The following is a 16,881-nucleotide window of genomic DNA, read 5'->3' on the forward strand; positions in this document are numbered from 1 at the left end:
CGAAAACTTACAGAAGAATTCTCCGGCGAGCAGGTTTATAAACTCTAATTTTATTGATGTGCATTAACAGACTTGAACTCATAGTGCACTGACAGTACAGTCACAAGGCACAGAGGAAACTCAGGAAAATCTCATTTGCAACACGTTCATAGTAGTAAAAACATCTCTGCTATTAACACACTCTTAAAATTTGAATTCATAGGAAAGCCAGAAAACAAACCAAACGTGTTTTTTTTTCTTAATTAAAACAGCTCTGAAGTGTGAGAATGTAAATGCAGGCATCAGCTGCATGGACACAGTGCAGTGTGTCAGGAAAATTAAGTGAGAACAGCACAAGTCAGGGCTTCACAACCCTTTCCAATGAACTGAAAATCGAGACACTAACTCCAGCTCCGGCCATCTAATGGCACTCATTTCATTAAAGCCACAGTTACCTGTAAGTCACCTTGCAGCCTAGTTCAAATTGTTACAGTTCCGCAGCTCATCATTTAATCAGATCCGCTGTGTAACCATTGAAGTAGGGTGGGACACAACCCAGCAGCCGCCAGAACCCGAAATCTGACCCTTTGCTCGGTCACAGATTTCAGGTTGCCCTCAGAAACACACAGGGGAGGGGGTGGCTCAGGCAGTCTGGGCACAGTGCGGACGACACCCGAGATCAGGCTCAAGCCCATGGGGTCTGGGCCCCCAACCCATTAAACTGCCCTGCTGCCTCCCTGCTTTGGAAGTCAGGGCAGGTTATGGGACAGCGCATGCTGAACATACGGTCTTAGGGATCTTGCACTCTGCCGTCTCCGTCTGTAACCTTAATTAACTCCGAGCTCTGGAACTGAAGCCGGGTGGTTCTGGAGTGACCAGGGCTCAGGATTGCGATCGGCTTCTTTCCTCTGGGACAAGCACACATGGGAGCTATAGACAGGGCGTCCCCAATGCCAGTCCTGGGGAGCCCCTGATCCAGAAGATTTTGAAGGTCTTGGTCCACATTCATCTAGGCTCCCGAAGCAGGTGCTTTGTTTGATGAAGCAGCTCAGAGATGTCTTGACAGAGAAAAGCCAACAGCCCCACCAGGCTGCCAAATGCTACAGTGGGCCAGTGCCGAGGTAACCGGGCCAGGTAACGGGCTAAACTGATCAGAGCTCACAGGTGCTCCGGCTCTCTACAAATCACGGATCTTGGGGTGACTGGCGAGGCCCACTGGAGTGTGGCTCTCTGGGACCCGGGCCAGCCAGCTCTCTGCTAGCAAGTACAACGTCAACCTGCGCTCGTCAACCTTGAGCTGCTGTTGTAGTGCACAAAAACCAAAGTGTGAATAAACACCGAAGAACCCTCATCTTGAACATGGAACGACATCAGTAATGGCAGAGGGCGCTTTAATGTTTCATTTCCTGTGCATTCCTGTGCATTGTCAGAAAGAATGCAGAAGCACCAGCATCCTTCAAAGTACCTTACTATATTTATATTTTCAATTCAAAATGAATAGACAGAAAACAGGCGGAAAGCATCAGTGCTGGAGTCTTGCACTGCGTTAAGCCAGGCACACTCAATGAGCCTCAGTAGGCGGCACTGAGCAGCTGTAAATCTGACATTTTCCTGTGGCTGCCAAAAAGTCTTGCAGCCCCCTATGAAGTCTCTCTCACTACCAACTGCACCGTAAACAGAAGCAAAAGACTTTTAGCGTATTAATACTGATCAGATACAAAAGGACTCCATGTTACCATATCAAACGATATCAACAATTACAGCTGTCCAGCCTTGAAAGTGGGCTGCACTGCAGGTGAACCATCTGTAAGCGCGTATGTCTCACGAGCTGGCAGAGTGCTGGGGAGAGATTTCTGCCCGCACCGCCTAGCGTTAAAGGGCTAAAAATGTGTGAAAGGCTGGTACCACAGTCACGTGCAAATCATGACGCCGCTGATAGCAGTGTCGTTTATGTCATGATCGCCAGCGGCCACTGCTGTCATGAAGCGTTTCTTAATACTTATATCCGAAGAATTCCCAATCCCAGTGGCCTCTGTGGAATTTTAATTGTATTGCAAAAATATACTAGAGTGGCCTTTTTACAGTCTGAAAGAAAGCCTATTACGGAAATACATATTTCTTTAAAATATTTTGCAGTAGAAGCTTTTTATCAGGTGGGTGCCGAGACATCCAAGGCCACGTCAGTTTTTACCCCCAAACTGATCAGCCCCAAACCAATCCAGAATCCACCCTGGGAAAGCCGCCCCCCCCCCCCTGCCTCCTTGCTCAAGATGGACGAGCACAGGAAGTGGACCGGGAATGCTGGGATAGCAGGAAGTCCACACAGCACCCCTCTTTCTCCGGCCGTCGGCTCGTGAGCATGCAAACGAGAAAGGAGCACGGGTCCACGCAGCAGTCCTCCACCTCCACTGTGACGCGGCGTACCCCCTCTCTCCCCAGATTTACCCCGTAGGGGGGGGAAGTCAAGGCGAACAAATGAAATCAGAAGGCACAACAGCAACATGACGCTCAGTCAACCCATTTAGCAGACATTGCCTGATAAAACGGGGGGGAAAAGTGAATCGTCTCTTTTAAGGGAGCTGGAAAAATGCCCCCTGTATCTCTTCTGTCATCGGCACCCACAAAGTAAAGGGGTACGTGCATTTCCACCAGGCATGACATGGGGGGGGGGGGGGGGTGAAACTGAGCTCCCCCAAAATGTAGCGGGCCAGTCAAGTTTTTGTGCATTCCAGCAATTATCCATCTTGTACTCCAGTGGTTCCACTGTATCGCAGGAATCTTTGCTTGTCTATCATGCTGGGCTCCTCTGTTTTCTCTGCAGTTTTCTCATCACAAGTCTTCATTCTCCCCCTACGTCTCGGTCACACAAGGTGGGGGGTTTCTGGAGTAGAAGTGTCCTCTGCACTTCGGTTCCTGTGCCAGAGGTTTGCTGTGTCCAATGGGAAGCCGTACAGGTCTGATTGCAGCGCCCCCTGCCCGTGTTTCTGCACTGGGAGGACGTCGGCTCGCAGCTGGTGCAGCTGACGCAGCTAGTGCAGCCGACGCAGCCGGCGCAGCGGCTTCACAGCTTGGCCCTGGGCGCCTGCTCCAGCAGGGCCCGCATGTCCACCAGGGCCTCCTCCAGCGACTGGGAGAGCCGGGCCGCGTTGGTCTCGGCGCAGCTGTTGAAGGCGGACACGGCGAAGTTGATGTGGTCGTCCATCGGGTTGTAGCAGACGCCGTACCCGTCCGGGACCACCGGTCCGAAGCACATCACGCAGTCCGTCTTGGCTGGCACCTTGGCAGAGATAAAAGCCCTGCGGTGACTTGCGGTTTTTGTTACGTGCTCCCCCTAGTGGACAAAGCAGGGCGAGCAGACAGAGAGCACCGCAGCCTGGCCTCCTGTTCACTGCTGCTTTCTGGCTCTGTGGCTGGGAGGTGGCCGGTTCGTATCCCGCGGCCGGCAGAGGAATTCTACTCTGTTGGGCCCCTGAGCAAGGCCCTTCACCCCAGCTGCTCCAGGGGCGCCGTATAAATGGCTGACCCTGCGCTCTGACCCCCAGCTTCTCTCCCTGTCTGTGTGTCTCAGGGAGAGCAAGCTGGGGTCTGGGAAAAGACAAACTCCTAATGCAAGAAATTGTATAGGTGATCTCTATCTCTGTTGCTTTAGCAAGCAAGCGAGACGGGCCTGTCTGAATATTCACAAACGCCAAAACGTGCAAAAGAGCATGAGAATACATCAGGGTATTTCTACTAATGCAACTGTTTCTTTAGTAATGGCTCGAAAACGACTTTGGAACTGCAGCTGGGAGATCTCCAAGTCTAAACAGCCAACTGTGCAATGCCTCAGGACTCAGAATGCACGTCTGCACTGTGCACTTTGACTTGGACTACCAAGTTCTTTCTTACTACCACATATTGTTCTGTACCATGCATTTATTGTTCTTACAATTTATTTTGTGCCGTTTGGCAATGTGCTGTCTACATTGTGTGGCGTTGTCTGTCGTGCTGTTGCACGTCCTGAGCCGTGGGCGCCGATACGAATCCCAGCGAGCGCACACATGCGGCAGCAAACTCCTCCACCTCAATCTCTCCCCGCTCTGGCATCCTGCTGGCCAGGCCCGGCTCCGCCCACACCACAGGCGGCGCTCTGAGAACACGGACCCCCCCCTCCTGCCAGCCGTACCTGGCTAGTGGAGAGGTTGAAGTGCAGGGCGACGGCGTAGGAGGTGTCCATGAAGATCTCCGGCATGCTGGTCAGGTCCTCGATGCTCTGCAGCCGCAGCCCGAGCAGGTGCCGGTCGATGGCCTGGCCGTGGATGGCCTGCGGACAGGAGAGAGGGAGAACCGCGGCGGCCCTGAGAGAGCGCTCCCTGCGATCCCTCGCGCCTGTCCGGCGAGCGGGCCGGAGCGGGCCGGACGACGCGGCGATGCCCGTTTTGGATCGGGCACTGGAGAGCCAGCCAGCTGCGGCTCTCAACTGGCCGCCCCACTGGAGCCCAGCAGGTGTGAGCCTGGCCAGTACCTGGGTGGGAGACCTCCTGGGAAAGCTATGCTTGCCGTTGGAAGTGGTGTTAGTGGGGCCAGTAGGGGGCGCCCACCCTGTGGTCTGTGTGGGTCCTAATTCCCGGGTATAGTGGCGGGGACACTGTACTGTCGTGGGCGCCGTCTTTCGGATGAGACGTTAAACCGAGGTCCTGACTCTCAGGGGTCATTAAAGATCCCCGGGCGTTTCTCAAGAAGAGTAGGGAGTTATCCCGGTGTCCGGGCCAAATTTCCCCCCTCAGCCTTTACCATGACCTCCAAACTGTCCCCGTGTATGATTGGCTTTCACCTGCCCTGCGATGGACTGGCGTCCTGTCCAGGGTGTACCCTGCCTTGCGCTCGTTGCTTGCCGGGCAGGCTCCGGCCTCCCGAGACACCATATGATATAGAGCGGTTTGACAAAAGACGTGACACGACTCTCTAAAAGTGAAAGTCGCCCAGCCCCGAGACCTTGCAAAGACTCGAACCCCAAAAGGCCCCCGCTGCCCCAGCACACCTACCATGTCCGTGTAAGCTCTGTGGGCCTTGACCGCCTTGTCCAGCAGCGCGACCTTCTCCTGCTTCTGCGCACAGAAAGACATCAGGAACAGTGACAAAAAAAAATAAGGATTTCTGGGAGTGGCTGAGGTTCAGGTACGTCGAAACAAAGGGATCACAGTATGGGAATAACAGCTGCGGACGGTGTCAAGTCACAAAGCATAGTGCGTGACGCTTTGTAGAATGAGAACAGGGCGCAGGCAGTGAATCAGAATGGAGTCATTGCTTTACAGTTGTTTCATAAGCTTTAAAGGGCAGGTCTGTAGGACTTGGAAATTAAGAACCTAATACTGGATGCTCTAGATAACGGTTAGGTTGTCAATTTGTACTGCAAGGTGTAGCTTTTGTGAAAGTCACTGTGGGTTTTCAATACGTCGATTCAGTCCCAAAACTCACACAGACAGACGCCCAATTTTATCGACGGATTATCAAGACAGATCAGTGCATTCGTGAGCACGTGGGGGGGAAAAAAAAATCACTGATAACCTCCAGAAATCGGCAGTGAAGAAAAAGGAGCAGAGGACACAAGGGGAAGCCATTAGGAAGGGCATTTAAGGCTGGGAACTGGAGGTGATTCTTTACGTAAAGGGTTGTGGGGGTGTGGAACAAAAATTGTCGACACTGATAGCTGATTCCCTGGTTTCTTTCAAGTCTTGAACTGGATGACATCCTTAGGTTAATAAAATACTAGCAGCCACACAAACTACAAAGGGCCACAGGTCTCCTCTGGGTTGTATCCTAGATTCTCACATTCTCTTTTCACCCAGTGGACGTATTCCACAGGACAGGAGAGGAGAGGATACTGGTGAAGGACAGCGAAAGCTCTCTGCGATGACCAGAAGGCCGATGTTCATGGGTGCTGCTGCAGGCTCACTGACCTGCTGGCCGGGGTCGTCCATGGCCTGCACGAAGTTCAGGGAGTCGACGGACGTGGAGCGGATGGTGTCCGTGCGGCCCAGGCGGAACATCCGCAGGGAAGCACTCTCGTAGGTGGAACAGCATCGGTGGTACGTTCTTGGGGAAAGCGAGGCAGAGCAACACAGGTCAGAGAGAAAGAGCGAATCAGAGAAATGCAGGGAGAGAAGAGGGCGGTCGGTTCTTCTATACTGATGAAATGGGCAATCAGCCATTGTTTCTCTGAATCCTTAATCACGGGAACCGGAACTGCATGGAGAAGGAGGAGAGACACACAAGCTCCTCTAACCTGCCCACTGCTCATCCACGAGCTCAGAAACGCCCCCTGTTACCTGAAGTTGGGGGGTGAGCTGTTATTGGGGTGTTACCTGTAGGTTAGGGGTTAACTGTATTCGGGGTGTTTGCTGTAATTGGGGAGTTACCTGTAGTCGGGGCATGAGCTGTAATCTGGGGGTGAGCTGTTATTGGGAGGGTTACCTGTAGGTCAGGGGTTAACTGTATTCGGGGTATTTGCTGTAGTCGGGGGGCGAGTTGTAGTCGGGGGGGGTTACCTGTAGTCGGAGAGTGAGCTGTGATCTGGGGGTTACCTGTAGTCGGGGGGTTACCTGTAGTTGGGGAGTGAGCTGTGATTTGGGGGTTACCTGTATTCGGGGGGTGAGCTGTTATCTGGGGGTTACCTGTAGTAAGCCAGCTGCAGAGCCATCTGAATGAAAGCGTCGGGGCTCATCTTGTGCGACTTGGGGAAGTTCTTCCCGAAGTGAGAGAAGACGTTGACTTTCACGTCCAGGTCCTGCACCATGCTGGGGGGCGACAGCAGTGCGACACACGAGCGCAGAGAGTGAATCCCACCTCAGCCTCACAGGAAGACCCTACACCCCGAGAGCTGTGGGGGTGCTGCCCGAGTCTCTTACAGAACTCGGGGCGAGCTCATCGGCAGGAGCATGAGGCAAGAAATCAACACCACAATCACAAAAGGCAATTCACAATTCGCAAATGCAGAATGGTTTGACACATGATATGATAGAGACAATACATCATTCACTTTTTAACGGAGCAGTACGAACATGGTCCCATCTTCCTATATGCAATTTAAGTGTAGTTTCAACTCAAAGCTGGCAAACTGCGTCCCTTTCACACGTAAGGCAGACGTGAATGCGTGTCCTCTCTGCTAACGAAGGCCTGGTTCAAACTGAAATGGGTCCCCTGGCCAAGTCTGCAGTCTTGTGCATTCATTCATACTTCTTGATGCTTTGCATAAGTGTGCTGTTATTGGTTATCAGATAGAAGACCTGATCCCTTGAGCAGGCTGATCCAGGCCAGCCAGGCGTGGGAATTCATTTCAACCCCGAGGGTGCTGTACAGAGGACACACAATCAATCAATCAATCAAGGTTTATTTATCAATGCACGAACAGTACAGCACACAGCGGTGTTGTCGGCAATGACATGCTTTGTCCGCGAGCTCGTTAAGAGGGGTAGAAGAGTAGAGGGACAGGAATTTATAGGGATTAGATGAACGAAAAGAAAAAAAAACATTTAGGATACAATCAATTACACAAGTGCAATTTACAGGTTGTGCGAAAGGAACACAGATGCCCACTCACATGTTGAGGTTCTGCTTGGCCTTCTCGATGTCCTTCTTGATCTCCGGCGTGATGTTGAAGCGCAGTTTCTGCGGCGCGGGCAGGGGAATCATGGGAGACCGCACCATCTCCGATTGCTTCCTGCAGGGAAGACACGGGGAGAGAACAAGCGCGTCGCCTTCCGGAAAATCTTAAAACGTGCAAGTTCTGAAATAAAATACATGGAAGAAATAAGCTTGGCACTAAGTGTTTGTATTGTAGTTAGACATATTGAAATGTTAATGTTTTTCCCGGGCTTGATCAACTAAGGTGGTTACTAAGGTTTTAGTGAAACAAAATTGCATCAATAACTGACGTGACTTGGGATCTGATTACTAAATATCTGTAATTAGTTAAATCTGTGCCGACACTAAGCTTTGCTTGATCAATTATGAACCACAGCCCTCAACTGTACCCAATTAATAGCTTGTATCTTATCAACTGGCAGAGCAAACTCTTGTGCACGACTGCGGAGAGCTCCTTCTGTCCCGCAGAGCAGCCTGCACGGAGCAGGAACAAAAAATTTTGCAGCATTTAAACTCCATTCTACAAGCTGTTACAGTGGAGCTATTACACTGGACAAACACAGCACAGTTGAAACAATCGCCGTTATATGTCCTACTAATTCTGACTGCTTGACTCATCCCTCTATTATCGAATTCCTGGGAAAGGCTGTGGCCACCCGGACTCTATTCCGGATTCTTACGACACAATGCAGGACTACACTGTGACTCAGAACACTGGATTTGTCATTTGTCTTCATCACAAGGGTGAGGAAGATATTTTTATTTTCTACTATCGCCCCGGGACGAGTAGTTGTCACCGCGCCTAATGGAGAGCCCAGAAACCTGCCGGCGCCGCAGAGGGGCTGCCGGAGATCAGCGGCAACAGCGGGGGTCTCACTCACGTGTACTCCACCACGTGGTCCACCAGGGACACGATGGGCGGGCCTTCTGCGGGGGCGTGCTCATAAATCAGGCCGCATGACCCGTCTTCTCCGATGATAAACTGCAGAGAGCCGGAACAAGGCAGGCTCTTTAGGAACTCCATTAAGACACCAACACAGGAGCAATACAGCTCTGAACACGTCAGAAGTACCAATGAGCAGACAGGGCTGGAACAGCATGAGGAGCACTGTAAATACTCTCTACACCACAGGGTTGTTTAAACCCCTAAAATGCCATTTGAACATCCCTTGTAACCACTCCTGATGTTGATTTTCTCCTTCTCAGTTGTGGACACTCAAAATTCAAAAGATTCTGGTTCTAATTTCTCCTCAAATCTGCCTCCCTGTTCATGGTTACACACACACACACACAAAAACATTAAAAGCAAGAATACTTTTAATACTGTAAAGTAATACTGTACTTTTTGAACCACAGGTCAAGCGCTAGACGAAAGCAGTCTGTTAGAGTAGCAAGATTTAAAAAAAAATGATGCACTGGTATGGACAAGGTACAAGGTACACAGCACAAACTCAAAGAAGGTGCAGTCCAACTTCGATCTTAAGTGAAGCGTTTTGTAACCCCAAGCCTACTCCTGCCAAGGACTTACACTTGTTTTAATACCACCTGAAAACAGCTTGATAAGACCAGGAACAGGACTTTTCAAGACGGGGAATTATACTCCTAGAAGCTTTTTTTCCCCTCCATCGTCCAAATCGACTGAGAAACCCAGGCTGGGCAGAAGCACATTTGATAGGAAGGCAGTCAGAGAGGCTGACAGGCACATAGACGGACATGCGGAGAAACACTTCTTTACACAAAGGGTGGTGGGTGTCTGGAACAAGGTGCCCAGCTATGCTGCTGAGGGATGATACCCCGAGATCCTCGAATGAAAGGCACCAGTACGCTGGCAATCAAGCAAGCCAGAGGAGCTCAACCGCCTGCCCTCTCGCCCGGGCAGGGCGTCTCACCTGCAGGGTCTTGTCGAACCAGCGGTTGCCGCTGTTCCAGCGGCTGCCCCCGCCGTGCAGCATCTGGGCGCCCACACGGCTGCGGTACAGCTCGTCGGACACGCGGGGCTTGGGCGCGTCCAGGCACACCGTGAAGATGCTCTTCTGAATGGCGCGCACCGACTCCTTGTTCGTCTTGTCTGCAAGGCCGGGGGGGGTGGGAGAGAAGCACAAAGACTCTATCCCTGCTGTAAGTTCTCAACGGAAACTGCCGGCAACACTCCTGAAACAGAGCTCCGACACAGTTCAGCACTGTCCACCCTCAGCACTGACCTACGATGAAGCACATATTAGACCGATACACCTGCAGAATGTGCACCTGCAACACAGAATGCCACAAGGCCACTATCGCTGAACTCCATCACAGGATCACAGGCCTGACAGCTAGGTTTTCCACCCATCTATTGTCTAACCACTTCTTGCAAGCGGGGAAGCTGGAGTCCATCCCAGCCGGCAATGGGCGCAAGGCAGGGTACGCCCCGGACAGGACACCAGTCCCATCACAGGACACACACACTCACTCTAGGGCCAGTTTTCCCAGCAGCCAATGAATCGACCAGCGTGTGCTTGGACTGTGGGAGGAAAGCAGAGCAGCCAGAGGAAATCCACACGAATACAGGAAGAACAGCTAGGTCCTACAAAATGTCCATTTTTTCCATGATATTTTCTAATTGATGTAGTCAAGTAGAATCACACTCACACTGCATGTGCCAACGTGGTTTTTAAAATTTGTATGTTATTTAACTTCTCGCTGTTGCTGCTGCTGCTGCTGTTCTGTTTATACAGTAGGTTGGCTTTTCCTTCATGCCTTGGCATTGGAGCGGATATGCAAATACGATTGTGACAGGTGAACTGAACTGAATCGATCCCGCCAATCAATGGCAAGAGCTGCAGAGGCCTTGTCATGTGTGTCAGCGCGCGTGCCCACAGGCCTGTCAGCGCAGACACGTGGGACTGACGCCCTCACCCTTGATGAGGTTGTTGTAGGCTTTCCCCCAGGTGTTGCGGTGCTGGGAGGTGAGGATCCCGATCGGCTCCTTGTTGGTCTGCAGGGACGAGTTCCAGATCTTCTCCAGCTGGATGTAAATCTGGTCGACCGTCAGGGGAGAGCCGTCGCTGTTGTAAACGTCCAGGACGAAGAACTACGGAGCAGGAAAAGGAGGGTCAGCCCAGCACAGACTGGGACAGGCGGAGACGCGCACAGGAAGGCAGGCAGACAGATGCTGACAGGTGTGTAGATGGACACGTGGAGAGACAGGCAGGTAGATGGATGGATAGATAGAAAGTAGGGAGGACGGACTCATAAGGCTGATAAAGGCCGGAAAGCTAGATCACTGAAAATGCAAAAGCCTGCTGTGCGAGTCAGCACTTCTGCAGCACAATTTCACTGAAGCCGGTCAAGCTGGGAAAATGTGTCCCCCTGAGGGGCGGGGACAGGAGTCTATGAGGGGGTGGGCAAGGGAAGGCGGGGTCTATGAGAGGACAGGATGGGAGGATGGAGTAAATGAAGGGATTGGGTGGGAAGGCGGAGCCTACCGGGGGAGGGGACAGGAGGGCGGAGCCTACCGGGGGAGGGGACAGGAAGACAAGATCTATTAAGGGGCGGGGTCTGTGACCGGTGATGTCAAGAAGGCAGAGTCCACCAGGAGCACGGTCAGGAAGGAGGGGCCCAGGAAGGCCCAGGAAGGCGCAGTCCCCAAGGGGTGGGGACAGGAAGGCCGGAAAGCAGAGTCCGCGGGAGGTACCTGGAAGTTGTGCACAACCGTGATGTGGGTGGGGGGCTTCTTGCTGCGCGCGTAGTTGACCACGGAGTCTCTCTTGGGGTCGGGGATGCGGCAGGAGGACAGGACCTGGTAGTACTGGTTCATGCAGAGCGGTTTCCCGCCGAGGTACTCCACGGGCAGGGTCTCGCTGAAACACAGGCGCACGGGTCAGCGCTGACCACCGCGGAACCCGGAGCTCAGGCCGGAGAGCTGGATCACAGGGGCTTTCCCAGTACCTGACCCAGCCTCCCCTCCCCACAAACAGGACAAGACATCCAGGAGGACACCCGAGACAGGGGGGAGTGCCACTGGTGTTTCAATACATGATGACAACCAAACAAGTGTGAAGCATGAACACTGAGAACACAGGTAAGAGTTAAGAGACATCCCTCCACGCAAGTTAACGCAGGCAAACCTGCCTTCCCCGAGGAAACAATTTCAATATGGGGGTACACTTACTACCACCACACAAAATGACCTAGTGCTGGCGGGACCCCTTTTTGGTGCAAAAAAAAAAAAATGGGGGGAATCTGTTCTGCCACTTGCAAAGGGAGATGAGAACTGGGGGCACTCACTTGTCGATCATGGTTTTGAAATCCAAAACCCCCGCAATCAGTTTGGCAGCAAACCTGCAAAAAAGAGGTTTAAAAGAAGAGGACCAGTTAGGCCTGATAACCTGAGCTGCTCCTATAATTGAGCTTCTATTCAGCCTGTTGCAGGAAAGCAGGTGACCCCCCCCCACCCTCACAGCCCGGCAGTTTGACCCTTTCCAGTTTTCTGAGCCGACAGAAAGCCACTGCAGGCGCCAGAGTTGCACGTTTTATTCAAAACGATCTTGCCCAGACCGGCGCGTCAAGCTAAAATGCAATTAAACTAAATGAAGTTAAATTAGATATTGCATTTCCTTTTCAAAAATGCATTGGAACAAGCCACTCGGGAAGCTACTGCTCTGAAATCCCACGACGGGTCCGAGTGCTATGCAGTCATAATGGTTATAACTATAATGGGCAACCATTATAACCACACTGAGCAGCAGCCGGCTGTCCTGCAAGGCCATGCTACAGTATATACTGTCTTCTCAACACGAACTAAAACTGCTTTTTAATGCAAGTCTTCAATTGCTCTTTCTGCTCTGCAGGCACTACAGCTCCATTGCATTGGCGCTCAGTGGGAAAAGAAGCTGATGAGTGATCGCGCTCTGGGGCTTTGTTCAATAATCCATCCGAGAGCGTGTTTCCAGTTTGCTACCAAGCCACGGTTATTATCTGTTCTGTGGACTGTTGACACAGCGTTCTCTGTGCTCAGAGACTCTGCTGAGGTCCTTCCCTGGTGCTGCTCAGAACAGCTCATGCGCTTAAAATAGTCAACTGTGTGAGAGGTGAGCCTGTGCAAAGGTCATGGTCTGTAGCTCTGATTAAACAGCTTCCATGGCTACTGCTGGCAGAGGGGACGACAAACAACACCCAGGCAATTTCCATCCTTCAAGTAGAAACGGGCTTTATTAATGCCCTCCCTTTCCCCCAAAGGCGAGTGATTTGTGAACTAATGTTTATCTTAACGCCTGTCTTTACTGAAACAGCAAAACGTGAAATCATTTCACGGGCAGGAGAATAAAAAGGAAACGTAATTAATTCGATGTGGGGGAAAAAACGCAACAGCTGAAGTGCATTCATCAAAATGGGACACTAAACTAGAGGAAGACGGCGCATGTGTGAATACATGTTATTGTGCTGAGAATTCACGCTTTCCAACATTAAAGTTAAACTTGCAGCGCCTTTCACTGCCGATCTCTGGATGCTGGCTCTCTCCTGTGCCCCCAGTAGCAGGAGCTTGGTTCCTGACACTCTGGGGTTGTCATGGTAACACCGAGTTCAAGCGAGAGATGGCTCAGGAATGAGGCTAAACCTCTGTAGCTTTAGTGTTGCGCACTAGTCCCTGGCTCAGACCTAGTCTTAATTTCTCCAAAGAACTGACCAAAATGAGGAGAGTCTAATGTCGAACCAAGACAGGCAGCAATTTTAAGTAGTCACCTATAGTTTTATGCACCAGGCCTTGACTAGATTAGTTAAAAACCTGGGCAGTTTTTTTTTTTACTTTAGATCCCTTTAGAAGAAATGCCTCTCAACGAGACAAGGCTCCTACTATGATAAATAATGCTAATTAGCTCAACGTGAGGAATTCTTAAGAGCCCCGAGAGCACTTATTAGGAAACTGCTTTTTAGGCTGGGGAATGAAGAACTGTCCTTCTCTGTGAGGAGACCCACTGGGAAATGGGAGCCAGCAAGAGCAGAGACCTTTTCTTTTTATTCTATATGATTTTCTTCGCGTGACTGAGGTCTTCAGCAAACTGGAAACCAGGAATGATAAAGAAATATCAAATGAAACCATTTTGCAATTTTACTTTGGAAAGATGGGGGATGGAGAGACAGGAGAAAGGCCGCAGAGGACAGCTCGTCTGCCCAGCCCCCCCACCCGGTCCCACCCCCCTCGCCCTTTTGAACCGGCATCCTGTTGGACTCACCATATCTGTCCCTGGCGATCGTGAAACTCTGCACGCGGCAGGACCACCCCAGGGCTGGAGTGGATCACCACAGGCATCCGGTACTCCAGGTAGGCAGTCTGGAGCCACCAGTCTGAGAGCTGCAGGGAGAGACACACACACAATCAGGCCCCCCCGCGCACAGTTACAGTCCGATATCTCTCTGCACACCAGCTCACAAACAGTCACAGCTAGTCTTTCGTACAGGCAGACCAGAACCAGAACTCGATTCGCCCTTGATCTCGGTTCTGGCCCGGCGTGTGGTAGAATGTCCTCCTCTTGTTACGACTGCCAGAGAACAGACCGGAGCGCCGAAGGGATGTGCACCATGAGAGACGCAGAAAGCACGAAGCGACTGACCCTGCAGTCCCCGAGAACGTGCTACTTACAAGCCCCGATATCTTAGAGTCGTTCACCTCTGAGCTTACCCCCAATTAAAACAAAATAAAGAACTGCATCAGAAAAGCTGAGCCAGGAGGCTTTTTTATTTCATTCATCCAAAGATATCTGCTACAACACAAAAACTACATGTGCTGTGCAAGATCTGAAAACCTGCATCACGCTACTGTTCGACAGGGAAGCCTGAAATCCCTCTACATCCATCAGTTCATTATCAGAAATGACCAGAAAGCCGATTATTCCTGGTGAGTGTCGGCGCAGCCTAGGGGGCAGGAGACAGGACTACACCCTGGACTGGCCCATCACAGGGCAGACACACGTGTACATACAGACGCGCACACCGATGCACGCACGTGTACATACAGACGCGCACACCGATGCACACACTGACGAGCACACTGATGCACACACGTGTACATACAGACGCGCACACCGATGCACACACTGACGAGCACACTGACGCACACACGTGTACATACAGACGCGCACACCGATGCACACACTGACGAGCACACTGACGCACACACGTGTACAGTGCGTCTCTGGAAGGCGGAGGAAACGGAGGCTAACAGTTTAGCGTTACTAAACTTGCGACTTATCGAACGCCTGGACTTCACCCGTCTGAAACGAGGGAAGACGGGAGGACAGGAGGGCAATGCTTCGAGGCCTGCTCAGGACGTCCAGCTGCACTGACCCAGTTCTCCATCTTGCGGGCGCGGCGCTCCAGGCCCCTCTGCAGCCTCTCGCCCACGCCCCCGGGCCGCTGGAAGTCCTCGACCAGGCCGCGGGTGTGCTCCAGCTCCTCGGCGCTCACGACGGGCCGCAGGGCCAGCAGGTAGCGCTCCAGGGTCTGCCGCAGGGGCGGCACCGGCAGCTTGGGGAGCCCCTCCTGGTGCGCCAGGTACCGGCCGGGGATCCGGGTCACCGACACGGGACTCACCAGGGCCGCGGGCTTCCGCGCGGCCTGCTTAGCCTGCAAAAAAAAAAAAAAAAAAAAATTCCATTCGATTCAATTCAATTACTTTTAATATAGCGCCTTTCACAACAAGGTGGCCCCAAGGTGCTTAACAAAGCCGTGTGACGGTACATAGCGTTGTAATACAGAAAGAGAAGAAGCCAGAAGACAACGGAGGAGAGGAACCAAGACCTCCTCTGAAAGGAGAACAACACCCCCTCTGGGGGTCAAAGGTCAACCGGCTGCCCAACCCCAAAAACCAAGTTCTGGGGGGTGACAGTCCAGTTTCCCCACCCAGAGGCGAGACCCTCCCCCCTCCCGGTTAGAATCCCGGTTCCTCCAGGGAGATAGCAGCTGTTTCACTGCCGGGGGGGATTTTATTTTCAAGAGGACTTTGCCACACGCTCGCAGAAGAAATCCCGACGTCGGCCCCGGATTATACATTAAACACTCGCCCTCTGGTCTTGCGTGTCCCCATTTGGACTTTGGACAGAGAGTTTCCAGCAATGTGAATCCTCGCTTTTAGCGACGAGGTGCAGAACAGCTCCCACACACACACACGCACGCACACGGGTGGGCAGGACACCCGACACCGGCGCGAGCCACAGCAGGGTTCGAGACCGAGGACCTGGCACACCGCACGAGAACCATAAATAACATCCCGCAATAAAAAGCGACCCCCCCTCACAACTTCTAAAAAATAACCTTCACATGTTGTTAACCGCCAGTACAATGCGACGTTTACGACACGTTATTAAACGCACAGTCGTTGGCAACAGCGATATTAAAACGACGCGACACAGAGCTGCATTCAAACTGTACACAACTGCGTGCAATTGTCACAGGGTTCAAGGCACTGGACAAACTCCCTCCTAGAAAGAAGAAAACGACGGGCTAGTCAATTATTACGGAATATTACAGCCTCGAGAACCGCGAAGGCTTCGGTTAAATACCACAAAATGTACCATGTTTGCGAGTTGCGCAGAAAAGTCGGTCTGTCACAGCTCCGAGCCTCTTACAGTGGCGAGTTTTCGCGAGAGACGTTACCGCAGCTACGTTGTAAACACAGAAGAGCTCTTTTTGAGTTTTTCGCCCCTTTCGTTTTCGCTTTATAAAGCCGTTTTCTAGCGCTGAAAACGCCTGGGATAAATTCAAGCGACACAATCCACATTCGGAGATGTACAAAATAAGGAACCCCCCCGCGTGTCTTGCGTGTCGTGCTAACTCACCATCGCTCTGGCTAAAAAACCCAGCATATTTCGCAGAAACGCCCCCAAAGTACAGGAGTGACCGGCTCTCTCTGGCTGTCAAGCTTCAAGGACGGGCAGGTTACAATGCTGCACATTACCCTCCTGTTGATAAAATGTGCCCCGCAAAATCATGGACAGCCAGGGCTCAACTTGCCCCGCAATGACGCAACATCCGGCGACTTCGCTTCTGTGACGCACAATACATTCGACCTGGAGAGTCGTGTTTTTAAAGCTAACCGTCCAATATTGAACATTGAACTTTGTTTTTGTCCCTGTTCTAGCTAATTTAGCCGATGGATATTTCTTTTTTTTGGGGGGCGTGATGGGAGATTATTTTAACACAACCAATAATACGATGCACCGTTGCTCTCATTTTTTACAGATAAATAAAACTTTCTCCACAAAAATATCAGTACAAAGCAATTCCTGAAACTCAAAAAACATT

General features: G+C 51.7%; 1 protein-coding gene across 2 annotated transcripts; it reads right to left on the minus strand.

Annotated features, from left to right (window-relative positions):
• Positions 1 to 34: 34 nt before the first annotated feature.
• On the minus strand, positions 35 to 16,574 carry crata (carnitine O-acetyltransferase a). Of its 2 annotated transcripts, none has more exons than XM_088614807.1 (14): positions 16,416 to 16,574; positions 14,926 to 15,204; positions 13,815 to 13,933; positions 11,869 to 11,922; positions 11,276 to 11,441; positions 10,498 to 10,672; positions 9,492 to 9,670; positions 8,484 to 8,584; positions 7,559 to 7,678; positions 6,633 to 6,755; positions 5,919 to 6,054; positions 5,004 to 5,066; positions 4,145 to 4,282; positions 35 to 3,256 (listed from the first exon to the last, which is right to left on the minus strand). In XM_088614807.1, exons 1-14 carry the CDS (start codon positions 16,440 to 16,442, stop codon positions 3,041 to 3,043), a joined length of 1,896 nt encoding a protein of 631 aa, XP_088470933.1. In that variant the 5' UTR covers positions 16,443 to 16,574; the 3' UTR covers positions 35 to 3,040. The 2 variants fall into 2 exon arrangements, with proteins under 2 accessions (XP_088470933.1, XP_088470934.1); XM_088614808.1 differs by lacking the exon at positions 16,416 to 16,574 and adding an exon at positions 16,152 to 16,378.
• Between the last annotated feature and the right edge of the window lie 307 nt (positions 16,575 to 16,881).

Source organism: Lepisosteus platostomus, chromosome 21 (genome assembly GCF_059453375.1).
Source record: "Lepisosteus platostomus isolate fLepPlt1 chromosome 21, fLepPlt1.hap1, whole genome shotgun sequence".
NCBI lineage: Eukaryota > Metazoa > Chordata > Actinopteri > Semionotiformes > Lepisosteidae > Lepisosteus > Lepisosteus platostomus.